General features: G+C 40.2%; 2 protein-coding genes across 3 annotated transcripts; both read left to right on the forward strand.

The window, feature by feature from the left end:
- Nucleotides 1-1,519: 1,519 nt before the first annotated feature.
- Nucleotides 1,520-7,708, forward strand: LOC308108920 (MICOS complex subunit Mic10-like). The gene is made up of 4 exons (XM_080462234.1): nucleotides 1,520-1,617; nucleotides 7,226-7,273; nucleotides 7,345-7,454; nucleotides 7,544-7,708. The coding sequence occupies exons 1-4, from the start codon at nucleotides 1,557-1,559 to the stop codon at nucleotides 7,550-7,552; spliced, it is 228 nt and encodes a 75-aa protein (XP_080318360.1). The 5' UTR covers nucleotides 1,520-1,556; the 3' UTR covers nucleotides 7,553-7,708.
- Nucleotides 7,709-10,854: 3,146 nt separating this feature from the next.
- Nucleotides 10,855-17,870, forward strand: nbl1 (NBL1, DAN family BMP antagonist). 2 transcript variants are annotated; one of them, XM_080462174.1, is made up of 4 exons: nucleotides 10,855-11,387; nucleotides 12,485-12,665; nucleotides 14,732-14,843; nucleotides 17,196-17,870. In XM_080462174.1, exons 2-4 carry the CDS (start codon nucleotides 12,493-12,495, stop codon nucleotides 17,475-17,477), a joined length of 567 nt encoding a protein of 188 aa, XP_080318300.1. In that variant the 5' UTR covers nucleotides 10,855-11,387; nucleotides 12,485-12,492; the 3' UTR covers nucleotides 17,478-17,870. The 2 variants fall into 2 exon arrangements, with proteins under 2 accessions (XP_080318300.1, XP_080318299.1); XM_080462173.1 differs by lacking the exon at nucleotides 10,855-11,387 and adding an exon at nucleotides 12,179-12,343 and having other exon boundaries at nucleotides 17,196-17,863.
- Nucleotides 17,871-18,580: the final 710 nt, after the last annotated feature.

Genomic DNA, 18,580 nt, shown 5'->3' on the forward strand with positions numbered 1-18,580 from the left:
AAGTAATATGTGCTGTAAAGTATAGAAATCCACTGATAAGCATCCCTCCCTTGCAGAATATGAGTTTGATTAAACCCTTGCTGATTTTTCCAGGGTTTATCAGAATGTGGTTTTATAAATGTACTTGCATATTTTTCCTTTTCTAAATATAACCATGTAAAACTTCTCATAATTTGATACAAATATGCTTTCTGTCCAAAATATGTTCTTATACTGCACATCCTGTGTTGCTTGCATACAGGAAACGTCTATGTGAACCAGGTCAACATCTGCATATTGTTGACTGTGTGTGGGCAGCAGCACCTTGACTTCCAGTATCCAGTCTGTTGGAGTCTCATAAGAGGAGAAGAATTCTCATTCAAGCTAAAAAAAGATCAGTCTCAGTAGAACTATGCTCGACTCTTTCACTGCAGAAAATGCCACATGAGACAGAAATATAGGTTTTAAAAAAATGCTGAATTTGGAAGAATGCTTGCAGACTTTTTCATGCATGTACAGTAAAAGTATTATCAATGTGATAGACACTTTTATCAGTGAAGAGTGGAAGCTGTAAAACAAATAAATTGAGCTGAATGAATTTATATATAAAACATCCAAATGTAGACTAAATTAAAAGAGAATATAGATTTTGCTATTCAATAAACTCGAAGGATTACAGGTGGGCAAATATGGAGATGAAAAGTATTTTTTAGGGAACAGTAACTATCTTTGAACATTTTTTTATCAGGTGTCTTCAATTGTTTTTTCCCATCAAACTGATAACTTGATGAGAATGTTATGACGGAATTCTAGAAACTTTAAATTTATCCATTGAAAAATAATACAAAACAAATAATCACACTAGTGCAAAAATATAGTGTTTGAGGCAATATTTTTCTATACTCAATTAGCACCATGAATCGTACTCCACCTAATTCTATTGCACATTTAATTGAGATTTGAAATTATAAACCATCAATGCGAGTTCCTTGTCAACATTTTGATCAGAATTTTGTAGCCAATAAGCTTATTTTTTTTTAAAAATAGGAAATTAATGCTTTATATCTACTGATACTCTAAAATAATTTCTATATTCTTCAATCAATTGATCAATTGATCCATTATAAAAACACCTAGTTAGCCAAAGTGCTTTACATCCATAAACATAAAGCGTAGCACATCTGAAGAATAAGAGGGATAAAACCAGACTACAATACAGCTGTACAATAAATAAACACTACAAAAACACACCGTTTTAGACATTTCATCTGGATAAATTGCTTCAAATTAAACGCAATTGAAAAATAATTAGTCTTTAAGAAACATTTTGGAATTTTCAATCTGCACTTTAACTGAGTGAATAATAAAACATTTTCAGTATTTCTTCCACCTCAGTATGTTCTCTTACAGTAATTCATCCAAAAGGCAACAGACACTGAGAAGGTGAGGGTATTGGACAAGTTGATGTTGTGAGTGACGTGCAGACAGTGAACGAAAGCGCCTGAAAACTGCAGCTCAACGTGACTTCACGTTAGTCTCGCGATATTTCGCTATGAGTCATTCTGACAGCAGCAAACATGGCGGAGGACCACGGACAGAAATGGGACCGCTGCTTGGCTGACACTGCAGTGAAAACAGGTGATTTTCTGCCCATACCGTTGATGTAGTGACTGCCTGATGACATTGGACCTCCAGCAGCGGGTTGCAGCCTGTCAGAGAGCCGAGCTGCGGGCCAAGGATGCAAACGAGTCTCTTCTTTGGCGTCTCGTTAGTCTGACCTGCAGCAGCTGAGTCTCACTGAGGTCAAAGTCAGGGCAGCATAAAACGATTTGTTATCTATAAAAAAAGAAAAATGTGTCTCTGATAAATGCATATGGTGTTTGTGTATAAGATAGTCTTCATATTCTGAGTCAAAGATAGGAATAAGGTCACGTTTGGTGTGATGGATTACAACATGAGTTGTAAAATAGTGTGCGCCCAAATTCCTCTGATTTAAAAACAATCTGTTTATTATCATTTAAATGTCTGTTTCTCTTAGATTTGGCTGCAGGGATTACCATAGTCACATTTTATCAAACTATTGTGCTAACCTTTTTGACTCAAATATAAAAAAGATGTACATAAACGAATACAAAAGTACCTGGCCTGTATGAGTATTTAGTCTCTCCACACTGAAGCTACTATTTCTTGAAATGTGATTTCCATTGCATCAGGCTGGTGTCAGTTATAATACGCATGGAGTCGACATTTAGTGTAGTGTTAAATCTACTTCTTAATCAACCAACAGTGTTTAGGGGATTTAATCTCTTTCTGTCAGAAGAAGAATTCGGCACCACATCATCTATCCATTTTTCAATACAATGAGACAAAAGACAGAGTGCACATTGAAGTCTTTGCTTTTTGTGTCATTTATGAATGGAAACTTCCAAGTAACATGTGGAAAATGATGCCACAACATCAGTTTAGGTGAGTGTTTCAAAGGGTTCATATGGCGGTTTCGCTGTGATTAAAAAAATGTTTTTCCTGGAAATAGTTTATTATATTTTGACTTTCGGTGTGGTGAGCTAGGTACAGATCCAGAAAGAACATCTTGTGTAGAAACCTGCCAAGTCTTCAGGCAAGTTTGAATGACTTGCTGTGACGACTCCTGTAAAAGGGAAGTGGAAGAAAATAAAAAGCTTTTTAAATGAAGCTGAATGAAACCTGTGGGCAGGTAATAGCATTGCTTTTAAAGGAGAAGCGTTGAACGTTCATTCACCTTTTTACAAACTTTAAAGTAAACAAAGCTGAGATAAGTGATGTGGTGCCTTTGCGTGCAGTGTTGTGGAGACTCTGCAGAGAGGTTGTAGTGTCATGGAACTAACCAAATATCATCTGTGGATGTAATCCGGCTCAGATGCTTGTATTTCTATGTCGTCCCTGCCAGACAGACTCGATGGTGTTTAGAGCTCTGAAGAGTTCATTCCATCACTTCAGACTCCTTCTTTCCTTTTTGCTGAAGGGAGTTCTTAATGATGTCTCAGTGTTCTCTGTTGTAGAAGAAGAAATAAATTAGAAGAACATATGAAGGTAAAAGTTTTACATTTCATGAATATTTTTTTGCTTCACACTGAAAACAGGAAACACTGAAGAACATTCACTTTAATGTTAGTTTGATATTCAATAGTGATGAACCATAACAACAGCTGATAACATGCACGTTAAGTCTTGACCGTGAATGTAGATGACATGTGCTTGAATCCTGGTTGTGGCAGGACGAACATTCAGTGTAAAATCCAGCCGAGTCTGTGAGGGAAGTTGTAAGGATTTGTCGAGGTGAACCTTGTAAAATGAAGCAGCCAAATAGATTATCAAACAAATACGAGATGCCCTAGAACATTTCACAGCATGTTTAAAACTGTCAAAACTACCACTTAAGTAACTGCGTAAGTAAATGATCGTTTATCCCGGCTGTATTAAACTGTGTGTTAGTTTTCTTCCTGGTCTCTGGTTCTCAGCTCCGATGGAGCGGCTTAGATTTACAGTTCTGAAGAGATCACTTTGCTGCCTCTCTGCAGACTGTTGTTTCAGATTACGTTTATTTGTGGTATTTGGCTCCGTGTTGATCTAATGCTCAAATACTTAAACTGGCAAACAGTGTGTCCCAAAAAGAAATTTACTGACGTCAGTCTTTGGTGCAATAACATGTGTTCCTTGCTGTGAGGGAAAACATGTGCATTGTGGCATTTCTTTGAGCTCAGTGAAGCAAACTGGCAGCTGTGCCAACGTGTCTTTGGTAGCCAAAGAAACCCAGCAGCACATGTTCTGCTCAGGGGGTCTTCGAGAAGCTCTTCTGTAATATTTATTTAGATTTTTGTGTAGTATATAATTTAGTTTGAGGCATTCTAGTTGTCAGAAAATGAGATCGAGAGATGAACTGCCGAGAGAGAAAAAAAGATAAACTTTAGTTCCACAAGTTCAGGTTATATAGTAAAACGTTGCAAAAGAAAAACACCCAACAAAAGCAGACCATGCAGGCTGACTTTCTCTCTAAACACAGTTAAAGGTCATGATTTTACTGAGTGGCCAAAAGGACAGTGATAAAAATGGAAAGACCCTGGGAGAGGTCGCATCCATCTCCTGTTTGTAAGTTATTGAGAAACTGACTTTCTGTGGGTTGGTGCTGCAGAAGGAGACAATCAGCAACATCCTCTTCATAAAGGAAAACAACTGTGTTTATTGGAAGTGCGGTTTTTAATTTGAGGAACTGCTAAACAATGCTAGCGAGACCGACCATTAATGATCACCAGCCATCCCTTGTCAGAGACAACATGGCGTTCGTGAAAACTGGCTGGGAAAAAAAAGATTTGGTATGATTCATTGGCCCGTCCACTTGTATTCCACTAATATCGACTTTTGCTGCTTTTACATATCGTATCTGAACCCCCCCCCCCCTTTTTTTTTTTTTTTTTTTGCCAATTCTCAAAGAAAAACCTGCCCTTGTGGATTTTTCTAATCCACAGAAAAACTCTTCCTCGACTGAAAGTTACATGAGGATGTCATGTGATGCATCCGTTTATCTGCAGATACAACTTGTTTGCAGTTTCTTGTTGTCCAGTGAATGCTCCCAACTAGAAAATGTGACTTTAAACGCCTGGTCACTTTCCAACTTTGCCGCCGCTTTAAGGACAAGCAGTCCACCCAGTCCTCGCTGTGACCTCAGCTGAGGCTGATTGCAACACCGTTGCTATTGTTTTGGTTGTTAGGACAGGAGGTCTTAATGGGCGTAACACAAACTACGTGCAGCTTTTGTGTCCAAGCAGCCCTGGTTCATCTGGCCGTGTGTTGTATTGAAGCTTCCGTTTGCTTGAACTCCATGTCAACATGTCTGTGACACCAGCGATCCGACCACAAGCTCAGCCACAAGCTCGCCCATCACCGCCAAGCTGAGCGGCTGCAGCTGTGCTCACGACCAGCAGCTGTTTACTGTCAGAGGCCGGCCTCTTAAAGAGAGGAATGACCAATAAAGGCATCATGTCAAGCATCACATCATCTCTCCTCTCTCGGGTGTTTACAGAGCGTTTTCTTAGGGCCCCGGCAGTGTGTCACAACTGAACTCAACCAACAAACTGTTAATAAGAGTACAAAAGAACTCTAGGATACATTTCCTGTGACCCAGTATTCTAAATTAGATTTTTTTTAAAAATTGTCATTAGTAGTCCCAGGTATTTTCCTTTTTGCATCACATTTAGTAACCACAAGTATTGTATGCAGTTGTTGTCTTTGCTCCTAAGAGCTCTGCAGTTCGTGTCTACAATATTTTGTTTGCTTGTTTATGTTTTGTAGTATAAAAGTCCACGGCCATGTTTTTCCAGCTGCTGAGGATAGTTTGCTCACTTGAAATGACTTTGCTCATATTGTGACATTAAGGAGCTGCGTTTGCCATGAGTTATTGCCGACTACTACAAAAATGGCATGAATTTTTTTTTTAAGGGAAAACAAAGAACTGTGGATATAATTATTATACACTCAATATCACAAATTGTAACGCTCTAGTTCTATTATCAGTAAAAACATTTGTTGCTATGATTCAGAAGATGCTGAGAAATGTAACATTAGAGTTTCGACCGGACCATAAAACCCACTTTGTTTTTGAGTCACAGAAACTGACAAATGGAAATTAACTTGTTACACTGTATTTTAAGTATGCTAATTATTATTACACAGTAACGACTGTCATGGTCTTTCTTCACATCCATCGATCTTCCAGTACCCTTCACCCAATGCAGGGATGCTTGGCGCCGGGGCAAATACCAGCTGACCTTGTGAAAATGACCCCGACAAGGTCAGCAGTCCATTACAAGTCAAACACAGACAGACGCATATTCATGTTCACGCACGGGCATTTTTTTTGTTTTGTAGTCACCAATTAACCTCAAATGCATCCTTTTGGATTTATGGATTGTTGGAGGAAAGCGGCATGCCTGGAGAAAACCCAGCGACACACAGGAAGAAAGTACTCCTTACCATTCCAAACCTGGATCCAGACTGGAGATATTCTCACTGTGGCCTCACTGAAACACGAAAAGCTTAAAAATAAGAAATTATGCAGTAACACCAGTAATGAGCAAAACAATGCCCGCTAAAGTTTTATTGCTTAAATTGGCTCAAATCGCTGGTGGAACTTGACTTCATTATTTCACAACCTCAATTGAAGGCAGCGATGAAATGAAGCACCTCTGTGTTTCATTTTCTGCCTGAGTGTATACAGGCCTGAGGGTGAAATAGTTTTTATTCTCCTCCTACCCAAATATTTGTATCATAATCTGTCTCTTCTGGAGATGGCCAGACAAAAGAAGAGATGCCAGCGAGAGATATTGATCTGCTTTCATACTTTGCCTTTGCTTTACTGTCGGCAGGAAGTCGGAGGCTTCAAAAATGCTCTGGCTGAAGAGCAAAGGACTGGGCTCCAAGCAGAGGGAGAATCCTACATTTAACTGAGTCTTTGCTTGAAGTGGAGGCAGGGAAATATTTATCGTCGACGTGCTCTGATAATGAGGATGTGTGGTGTCCTTTGTGGTCTTGTTTGACATTTTAAATTGTGTAATAGAGAACAGTCTGTCGGTTCTGGTTCAGACACATTGGTCATGCTGCATAGCGCTCTGAATCCAATTAGGAGTCGGAGGGGCCCAAATGGCTGTTTTTATGTGTTTTGTGTGCTGGCTGGCCTGCCGTTGGGTGTGGTGTGGCCTGCAGCGAGGTGAAGTTAAGCGCACAAACACATTCCTCCTCAAAATCTTGTTGAACTTCTACCGATTTGCAGGCGATCACAGTGCTGGCTCACAGTTCACTCGGTCGTACCGAGGCTCAGATGGGAGTCACCTTCATGTTTGCACCCGCTGACCTCTCACCTCTCGCGCCCTCTGCCTCATGGACATTGTCATCACCCTGAAGCCCCCCCCCCCCCCCCCCCCCCCCCGTTTGCTGTTTTCTGTCCTCCTTGGATGTTTTCAGTATTTTTTTTTTTTTTTTTTTACCCCTCCCAGCTTCTCGTTCCCTAATGAGCAAATCTTTCTAAGCAGTGCTACTTATCCACTTTTGAAACAAACGTTTGAGCAGCACCCCACTGACCTCATTTCGACAGATTTACATCTGTGCCCGTTGGTTTTAGTACTGCGTCAGCGTGGACCGTTACCTCACCACTAACATCAAAGCTGAACTTCTATCTTATTCTAGTCGCTTACGCTCTATTTCTTTCTCTTCGCAGTGACAGGCCTCGGTGTTGGCATCATGTTTTCCGTCCTGTTCTTTAAACGTAAGTCGTATTCATTTTGTTGTAATCAATATTTCTAAAAGCATGCAAGTGTAATGGCTTTTCTCTCCCAGGTCGCACATGGCCTGTGTCCTTCGGTTCAGGTTTGGGACTGGGAATGGGATATACCAACTGCCAGCATGACTTCAGGTCACCGTATCTGATTCACGGCCGCATGGTGAAGGTGAATGTGCAGCTGTAAAATGTTCTTTTGTGCAAGGTTTATTACACACGAGCACATCATGCTGAAATCTTTTTTGTGTTCCTTTCCAGGACCAGTAATGAAGGACTGAACAAGTTTCTTCTCTGCTTTGGTGTTTTGTTAGTTTCTTTTTTGCCACTTGTTGCTGCCCTGGCACTAATATCCAGTGATGTCCACATTGTGTTTTTCAAAAGGTATTATCGAAAGTATATTTAATAAAGCAATTGTGGAAAAGATTCTCCCTGCTCTGTGTTATTCTGTTTGAATGTTAGAGAAGAATGAAATGTGGTTTAGGGGTGGGAGGTAATTTGGTGTGTTAATGAGCTGGGAGACTCGAACTCCTGCTGTTTTGGAATGAGGGCCAGGTTCAGCATCTGCAGCCCTCTTACCGAGTGGGAGGATGAAAAGTTGCTCTGAATGATGGAATAAAGAAAACTCAGTGAAGAACAAAGACACTTTGAAATGAAGCTATGTTTCAATTCACGTGTGTCGCATGAACTCGAACACAGTGGATCAGCCTGTGCTTTTCTTTTGGTTTCTTAGTTATGCAGATAGCAAAACTGTACAACCCATTGTTGTTAAAAACAAAAGTAGATTAAAATGGAATTTATAAGTCAGGGAGAATCTGTTCGGTGTATTACATTCGTTAGCTGTGTGTCTGTTTGGCAAGATTGTTCTGGATGTGATTGATCGCTTATGTGTGGTTGCACGGGCTTTCGCTGTGAGAGAATAGGACGTGTGTGTGTGTGTGTGTGTGTGTGTGTGTGTGTGTGTGCACGCATGCACGTGCACGTGCACGTGTTTATCCAGCCCCCCGGGAGAAACAGAATCTGTGGAATGCTGAGAAATGCCATTTCTGGACTTGGAGCACGCTCTTATTACTAACAGGTGAGCTCTGCACTTTGCACGTCTGAACATAACACATGTACACTTTCACATCATAGAAAGCTCTGGTGAAGACGCAGTCCAATTTTCCCTCTTCGTCACAGTGAGAGTTTGCTAAGCAATGTAACGGTATACATTCCTGCACACAATAGAATCAAACTATGTGTCCAAAAGCCAGTTTCTTCAGCCCTGGTTTACTGCAACGCATCTGGCACAGAGAAACCCTGTCAGAAATTAAGCCGTGTCACTCATCCCCTGCCCATTAAAATATTTGTTTGCAAGTGAAGCATGAAACCGATAGGGGTGCTTGTGGACGTGAGCCAGGTTGAACACCTGTGAGCAAAAGTGCACTGGCAAATGGAGCGTGAGTGTGTGCGTAAAGCTGTGGGTAGCTGGTGACACACCTGAGGTGTAACGGGTAAACCTCAACTGAAAAGGCCGGGGCTGTGTGAAATCCTCAGTGCTGATTCATAATAACAAGTCCAAGCCAATCACAACAGTTAAGTAAGGATGGGTGAATATCTGGAATGAAATGTAAAACCAGACATGTCAAATGTAAAACAGTCGTGTTCTTTTCGGTGTTGGAGAGATTTTATTCTCTCTCTCTCTCTCTCTCTCATATCCATCGTGCTTCATCTTGACCTTCTGGTTTTTCCATTTGTTGTTTCATTGTCTTCATAAAGTACAACAATCCTCATATTGTTGACAGTTTCATTACAGTCATAACTTTATTGATTACATGCTTTTCGGAAGCATACTTGAATTTCTAGGTTGTAAAGGAAGTTCTGAATATGCCTTTGTCAAAAATAGTCTAAAACGAATCACCAGAATTTGGTAGAGAAATCAAAGTAAATGTGCTAAATAGCTGGTAATATCCTGTAATACCATGTTCTACCACTAGCCGGTGCAGTGAGTCAACCTGCCTCTTTCTGCGTTCATTCTAAGAACAGATAAAGCTGTAAGTCATATTCCATACCAAGACAGTAATGGTTTACATTCTAATATCTTTAGACAAGAAGAACCTTGAACAAACCCATCACATTTTGTGAATCATATTGTTTAATGTGTAAACAAATTATCCACGAAAAGTAAAAGGTAATAAAGTCTATTTGATGGATTATTTCTCTCTGTGTTAAACAGCTTTTCTTAGCTGCTGAAGGTGTTGTTTGGTGAATTAGGTGATTTGAGTCTGAAGAAACAAGACATATTCACAATTTAAAAAACAAAACAAACATTAGCTTTACAGACAAGATCTTAAGTAGCATGTGGAGGAACCATACAGACCCACAACCGCCTGGCACCTCTCGTGGTGATCACCAGCTCGCTCACACTGCTGTGGAATAGATCCATCTCTTCAACCAGCATTTGTCAGCCAGTGACAGCACGCCCAAGCTGATCCCACAAGAGTTAAATAGAGTTGAGGTCAGGACTGCTGGCAGGTCATTCCACCCTCTCCACTCCCAGAGTCTGGAGGTACAGTCTGATGACTCCTTCTCGATTTAAATGTTTTTATGAAAAGGTTTTATACCATTTGTTTAACCAGATTGGTCAGCCTCTGCCCATTGTTACCTGTGACAAAGTCTAGCTTCTCTGATGTGCTCTGTTTATACCCATTCTTGGTTCTGACCTCTTGCCCTGTAATTTCAACAAGTACCGCTTCTTATCCTGCTCTTGTCTCTGACCAAACTGTTCTGCATCAGTGCCAACAGTTCAAATTTAGCTAACATCTTTTATTAAATTATTAAAAGTCAATTGATTAGTTTTTTTAGATTCTGTTGTAAATAGAATATGACAATCACAAACAAACTTGTCCCATGTTGAAAAGCAAAATTATGAAGCACACTATGTTTAAGTCTATATCTGTGTAGTTAAGTAAATGAATCAGGTACCTGCACAATTCTTAATCACTTTGTGTATTTTATTTTGATATGTTTTAGCTTATATCATACTCCTTTAAAAGCATTTATTACTGTAGTCCTGTCGTGTATTTTTATTAGATCTGAATGCGTTCTTCTCTATGCTGCTTCGCGAAAATATCTGAAAAGACATTGGTATTTTAAGCAAAACACCAGCATTATTTCCCAAAGCCCAGGAGGTGGACGTATTCCTCTTGATCCCTATTAAATGAGTTTTTAAAAGAGCCTGTATCCAAAGGGCTGCAGAAACCAATGAACTTAATGCCTCTTCAGCAAATCACGCGCTCATGGCTCCGTCCTTAGTTTCACCACAAACACATTTAAAGACTTCAAATAAATCAAATCGTCATGAGCTTCTGGTTAGTAACCGGCTGTTCATGTCATTTCAACAGCTTAAAGCAGCGTTTAATGTCCCCGTTGAATAGAAAAGAAAAAGTCATTGATCACATCTGTTTTCCACTTGTGCTGCAATATCTTCTAGTTATTAATGTTTGAATTATAAGATCTTAAACCATGTGGTGTCAAAGCAATACCAGATGTATGTGTATGGTACTAAATATGCCCCCTTTGGTGTGATCTTGTCATATTTGCACATTTGTTCAGTGAATCTACTCGCTCCCGGTTGAGGGGAAACATCTGAAACCTTTTCACCCCCCCTCCTCCCCCTCCCTCCCCCCTCACAGTCTTCTGTCGTCCAGAAACGGCGCAGCAGGACGTCTGTATGCGGCTCAGCCGCGCCTAACCCCGGGCTGGGACTTTCACCACAACCAGCGCAGTTACACGGGAATCTAACTCGGGACGAGGAGAGAACAAAGGGGAGGGACGGTGCGAGCTGGTGGACTTGGAGATTAGATAGTATAACCTGAACCCATCTCCCCATCACTCCCTCCCGACGGCGGACGCACGGGACGCACGGTGCCTTTTCCTTTCCTCTCCGGATGATGTAACCGTTTTATGACAAGCTGAGCTCGGATTTATCGTCGCTTCTCACGAACTGCTCACATTGTTCCCCTTTACTGTCAGCCCACGGTGATCGTTGGTCTGCAGCCCGGGTGTCGGTCTCCGTGAGGGCGCGCGGCTCAGCGGAACGGTGCGCGCTGGTCGACTGTCGGCGGTAAGTGTCTCCAACTTACTGTCACACCTCGAGATTCTCCCCCAAAGCACAAGGATATTTAGAAAGGTAGTTTACCTGAGAGATATGACCTATTATTTCTTAATTATATATGTACATATTTCTTTTACAGTTCTGAGTTTGTCAGGTACACTTGTTAAAAGTGACGCTTATCACAACTTCACCTCGAAAAAACGCAGGAAAATCTAAGTAAAGAAATAAATAAATACACAAACCATATTTACTAAAATCCAAGGCCAGGTCATATTGTGTTATTGGGGTATACGTATTGGCTTTTTTTTTTTTTAGTCTATATTAGTATTTCACTGTCGTTAAAACAACATGTGGCAAAGTTTATAAATAAAGACTTATTCCAGAAATATATTAATTATTTGACAGAATGAGTCCTTCAAACAGTAACTAAATAGTTTTAGTTACCTCTTCAACAGTAGGGTGCTACCTCTAGGTTAAAAATAAGAGTTTCTCACTTTTTGTGAAGTTAGTCCAAGCCTTCAGTCAAGAAGAACGCAGATATTTAGCAGCAGGTTATTCCCCCTTATCGCAGATCTCTCTATAATGTTTCAGATGTGCACACATTACAGCCAAACGTCCCTGTGTTGATTGTTTTTAGAGAGTGTCGGAGCCATATGGGAGCACTGAAAAGTGTGTAAAACGGTGGATGTGAGTGACCACCAGACACTTTTTATTAGCACCAGGAGAAAACGATTTTGTAGGTTGTAAATGACGTGACTGGTTGAGGCATTTTTAAAGAAGAGAGTAAAACAGAGTTGGCTGGATGGTAGGAGGAGACATGCAGCTCCTTCACCCATTGTTCTATCTTTTTTTGGAACAATTAGAATTGAAATGTTCTCTGTGCAGATAGATAGCTTGTCAAAACACGATGCACAAGGGCCTCTGGGGGTTGAAACTGCTACTCACCTGTCAATCCACATCAGCAGGTAGATGCAAAGGTCATTTCATTCAATTTTACATTAACATGGAACCATACAACATTTCTCCATCAAAAGACATCAAGAAGCTGTTTGTTGGCCCCCAAGTTACCAGAGCAGTAACCGGCTGTGTTTTTCCTCTTCCTTTAGGTGCAGTCATGTGGCAGAGGATTCAGATTTACTGTGCACTGTTTGCACTGTATTCAGCGGCACCGCCTGCACACATCAACCGCCTGGCGCTGTTCCCTGACAAGAGCGCCTGGTGCGAAGCCAAGAACATCACGCAGATAGTCGGGCACACGGGATGTCAGCCTCGCTCTATTCAAAACAGGTCAGGATGAAGGCCCGCTCTGTCTCTGTGAGTGCAGAACAATAATGCAGAGATATCAATGAGTTACGTTCTCAGAGTCATGCCTCATCCGATTTGTCGGCTCCGTCGGAAAATCTCTGTAAGGGACTAAAATCTCCACAATGATGAGATTTTCTTTTTTTTAATGTTACAACGTAATTCGTTTTTACTCTATCCTCACTTATAATTCATAAGTGAAAGATGTGATTTTAATACCAAATACTTCACATCATAAGCGTACCAGCTTGTAAATAATTGTGGCCTGACTGGATCCCAGAGTGACCTTTTCATAAGTCGAACAAATGAGGCAGCGTTGAACAATGTGGCCGTATTTACTGGATTCTTCTGCACAGTTTACAACAGAAAGAGTTGCTGTGTCTCTGTGTATAAAACATATAGTGTCTCTTTCCCAAAGACATTAAAAAAAAACAACACAATATGGTTTCTTGTAACTTTTCAAGAATACAGTATATATCTGGTGATTTGTTTTCATAGGACTTCACCCTAATCTGTAATCATGTGTATCCTTGGTGATTGGCTGGGAAAATGACTGGTAGTTTTTAAACAATATTTTGAGTGAGTCTAGCTCACTTTATATTTCACTTTTATCATCTGCATTCAATTTACAATATCTAACCTGCTAGTAATCTGCAATTGAGAAGACAACAATCATAAACAACTGAGATATATAGTTTTTTCTAAGCATGATAACCCACCCGTCTTCTTTGTGCTTCTGACCCGACTACGGCTGAAGTAAACAGGTCGCCAGGCCATCGCTGGGCAAAGACGGTCACAACCACTCACTTTCACACCTACAGTCAATTTAAAATGACTGATTAACCTAAAATTCATGTTGTTGTTTTTACTGTGAGAGGAAACGGGTGTACCAGGAGGAAGCCTACACACACACACACACACACACACACACTAGGTACATAGAGAGGCTTGGAACAAAGTACAGAGAGAGTAAGTAGTGTTGTACGCACATCTGTATGATGGCAATGCAGTTGGAGCAGAGCAGACTTTGAAGTGAGCATGACAGCTGTGTGAATATAAGCAGTGCAGCATTTTTTTTTATTTAAAATTTTTTACAGTTCCAGTTTTTGACATCACATTTAATAAAGTCCACATTCTCCTACATGTTGTGACACACTGTAGTGATAACTGAATAGAGGCGGAAGATATTAGCTTTTTCGTTTTTACAAAAGCCACAAAAAGCTACAGTTTGCTCAGTTCTCATGAATATTTAACAAAAATCATAGAACATAATAACAAACATACAGTGTAAATACAAAAACAGGCTTGATTATGACTCAGAAAGGCCAGGCCTGACTTTAACACTCTCTAACATTTACTCTGCACTATTATTAGGCAAAGTTCTTTTTTCCATGATTTCACGTAGACCTACCATAATTTATCAATCATTAATATATCAAATGTAATTATTTTCTGATTCATGTAATCCCCGGCATGATGAAATGTATATGTTTTGGGCTACATCACAGGTATGGGAATTCTTGTCACCATTTGTTTTTTTTTTTCTTCTTTTTTAAAACAATTTTATGACTCCTAATAGACCTAAACAAATGGTTAACAGATGAGTTCATGAAGTGAAACTCTCTTATGGCCCTACATTTAACAACCGGGGTAAAAGTCGTTGTCTTTGTAGAACCGGCTCGTGAGAACTTGAGCTGTATTCTCTTTTTTTTTTCTCTTTTTTTTCTTTCCTTGCTCGTTGCCTCCCAGGTTTATGGGAACAGTGTTTGGAGACGGACACATTCTAATCACATAAATCACGATATTCTTTTTAATCACACAGTAACTGCCGTTGAATCACCTAACGTTTATGAATAATAACTTCTTTTTTTTTTTTTTGTGACCGAGGCCTGAGGCAACCAGGCATCCTCAGACTTGGTAAATCAGTTCAGATTTCACACTCTTTTGTTTCTTTTCTGCAGCTCTTGCTTACACAGGTCGTGCAATTGAATCAACTATGTGGAGTCTGGAGGAACAATGAAAATAATGCCCTCTTTCCTGTTGGTTTACAGAGCTTGTCTGGGCCAGTGCTTCAGTTACAGCGTCCCCAACACGTTCCCACAGTCAACCGAGTCTCTGGTGCACTGTGACTCCTGCATGCCTGCCCAGACTCAGTGGGAAGTGGTAAGAGTTATTGGACATCCGCTCATGTAGCAAGGCACACGCCAACAGTGACTTGTCAAACTCGCACACTAACGTCAAGTTCCCAAGATTAAGATGACGCATGTTTAGTGCTCACTGTCGAAGCAGATATAAGGAAGTAAATTATAGATTAAAAAAAAAAAAAAAAAAAAAAAAAGTATTTCCAACAAGATAATGGAGTCCATCTTACATTCTCCAAAAAGTTTAGACTTTAAAAAAAAAAAAAAAAAAAAAAACTTTCTGCAAAGTTCTTTGTCCCCCGAAGCGAGTAAAGGAATACACTCCTGTGACAACAAAGGCTTTGTGGCACGGAGTGTGTAGTTTGGAAAGCTGCCAGGTAGACTAGGCGGGCGGGACCACAGGTGAGGTCACCTCACGTTTCAGTGGAAAATGTTCCATCGCTATAGCGGTTACCAGGAAGTTTCATTAACTACATTTTCTCAGTATGTTTGTAGCAAGAGTCAGGCCCCCCCCCCCCAAAAAAAAGTGCATTTAAACTCTCACCTTACTTTTAATTACCTGGAAATGAGTGTTTATGTCTGTGGTCATGATTGTTGTCTCAGGACTTTAAACAAAATTAAGTTTGGAGCAAAATAAAGTCAGCTCTGGTGAAAGAGGATACTGTTCCCCGCTGCTCCGGCTCCTGATAAACTTGCTGAACGATCATTTTCAATGGATAATGGAAACAGTTAGGAGGAAGTTGCGTGAGGTCTGGAAAGCTGGCCGAGCTTGTGTAACACTGAGGTGTAGCGGCAGGCTTTAGTTTCAGTTTAATGCAAAGTGTTTTCCCACTAGTTCTTGATCTCATCAAGTCTCTTTTATTCATGGCACAAACCTTTTTCCAAGAAAAAAAAACTCAAAGTCTGAACTCAACATTCAGACTACAAAAAGGAGGAATGGTTCTGTGGCCACATGCAGCCCCATTTATGTGAACTTATAAATAATCACACTTTGTATAAGTGCAGAAAATAGAAATGCATTTGGAAAATGGTCATATTTAATACACTGTTTTTATAAACAATATGATTAACTTTAGAGGGCAACTTGAAATCCTCTTTGGCTCAGTGAATATCTTCAGATTAATGTTGGCCTCGGCAGCCTTTAGCGTCTGTTTTCACAAAATTACTCTCCCAGTATGAAGGTACTAATGGAATTTGTACATTTCCAAATGTAATGTTGCAAGCAGGATCGTTTTACAATTGCCTGCTTTACAAAAATAGTGTATGCAAACTTGCCAGTGGAAAACTCCTATACAACAAGTACTTTTATCTAAAGAATTCAGGTATCGTCTCATTTGTAATTTTCAGATTGAGCACTTTTCTGAATTGGAAGCCTGCTCATGACAACAAAAATAAATGCAGTTAATAAGTAACACATTCCTTGAGTTTTAGTTTTTCTAAGAAGAGCAGTAACCGAATACACTTTTCAGTAATCTAACAATAGCTCTCCCTGTTTTCACATTTTCAGTACTCCTTCCACTCTGATTATATTTAGATTTGTCATTAAGGAGAGCTGCTGAAGCTGAGCCAGTAGGAGAACTCACCCTGAATGTTTTTATCTTAAAGGATTCTTATTGATATTGACAGTATTTCTTATTCATCTTCCTACAGGACCGTAACATGAATAAGATTAAAGACCTTTTTAGTTTTTAATCAGTATTTATCGACAGCGGGGGAACACAATGGTGTGGTGGCCAGTAATGTCACACACTGCACAAAAAACTAATTTCAGTTCTGGACTGGGGTCTTTCTGTGAGTAATCTGCCTCTTCTCCATGTGCCTTAATATGTTCCCTGCTTCATTGTTGCCCTAGTTAGTGGAGACAGGTCCAGTTTTCGGTGTGAAAAACCTCAAAGGTTCAGTGATGCCTTGCTGTTTTGCCCTTTCCTGACCCACTTGTGCCACTGTACTAATTTATTTTGATGTGTTGTTGCCCTTGAAGCGTAGTAATGTGATTAGTTATTTTGATTCCCACAACAGACTGAAGTAATTATATTCTCATTCCATATTCTGTCTTTACTTTTGTTCTTTTTGACTCCAATGTGGTTCTCATCTGTTTTGTTTATGTTCCATCTGTTATTACACCAATAACTGTCCTTTTAACCTCTTTTGGTTGTATTTTATTGAAATCCTTTGAAAGTGAGATGATACATCTCAGTGGGTTTATTCTCACAGATAAACTTGTAACGATGTACATTGTAACTATTGTTTGAAACAATTTAACTTCATTTATGCACTATGGTAATGAACTGTGAACAGCGCATCTTTTATGTCCCGTGAATATTAATGCTTTGTTGAATATGCATATAGTTATTGTGTGCGTGTGCGTGTGCAGGTGACCCTGGACTGCCCGGGCAATGAGGAGTCTCCTCGGGTGGACAAACTTGTGGAGAGGATCTTCCACTGCAGCTGCCAGTCATGCAGCAAGGAAGGAGCCCAGGAGGGGGCAGTGATGCAGCTGTACCCAGACAACGGCTTGGACACAGGTCCATCTTTAACCGACACTCTGAGCGGGGCTCAGTCTCACCCTCTGCCCCACTCAGATACACACTCCATTAAGCATGCCCAGCTGCACACAGACCATCACACGCTACCGCACACATCAGACGGAGGGTAGGCTCACCATCTGTCCCGACTTTGCCGTTTGTGACTTTGCTCATCCCAGCTGCCCTCTCTGTTCTCCTCCACGCCCTGTACCAGTCTGTAGTGTTCTAAAGGAACTTTGAAGACTTCACTTTCTGTGGACACACACACACACACACACACACACACACACACACACACACACACACACACACACACACACACACACACACACACACACACACACACACACACACACACACACACACACACACACAGCACTTTGTAAATAAGCTCATACAAACACACCAGCGCGTGCGTAATGCATGTGTGTGTATTTGTCCGTTCAGACATGACTATAGTCTGTTAATGAGCTGTAGTCTTTTAATCTGCTTTCAATGCAATAAATCCCGTTGTGATAACTTTCTTCTCCTCTCGTGTTTCTTCCACACAAATACTCATCATCGCTCTATGTTCCCGCCTCAATGTTTCTCTGAGCGCCACGGGAAGTGAAGCTGCAGGAATTTACTCTGTGATATACCACAATACTTAAAGAGATGAGATGACCCAGAGACCCAGAGAAATTACATTCAGAATCTTTTTGTTTTTCATCTTCTGTAGAGTTGTATACAAAAAAAACCATTTTCTAGTCCACAATCATCTCTATGTTCACATGTCACTCATTATAACTTTAAAAGATTTTTTTTAACACGATAACTCATTTTTGTTTTTGTTTTGACTAGCTTCTCTAATAACTATTTGTGTGTGATGGCGTTTGTACAATTATCAAGTTGTACACAAAGCAGCTGCACATGATGTGCTGACCAAAACAAAGTTGTTGATTCTTAGTGAAACTGTCAAAGTTCTCTTTGTTCTTATGTCATTTGAGCAATAATATACAAAATGATCCACACGAGTATTGAGTATATGTTGCATATAGATATGGCTTCACATGAGAAATAAAGGAACAATTTAGAGTGTAGAGATACATCAAACATACTGCTACACAAAACATACTGAATACATAGAGACCTAGAAATTGATTTTCTGTGCACATGTAGAGCTGACTGTATTAAATAAACTTTTCCTGCTCTTGATATCTGAGCCTAAAATACATGATGTGCTTTCAACAAAGCA

This window comes from Lipophrys pholis, assembly GCF_963383615.2.
Source record: "Lipophrys pholis genome assembly, chromosome: 4".
In the NCBI taxonomy this organism is placed as follows: domain Eukaryota; kingdom Metazoa; phylum Chordata; class Actinopteri; order Blenniiformes; family Blenniidae; genus Lipophrys; species Lipophrys pholis.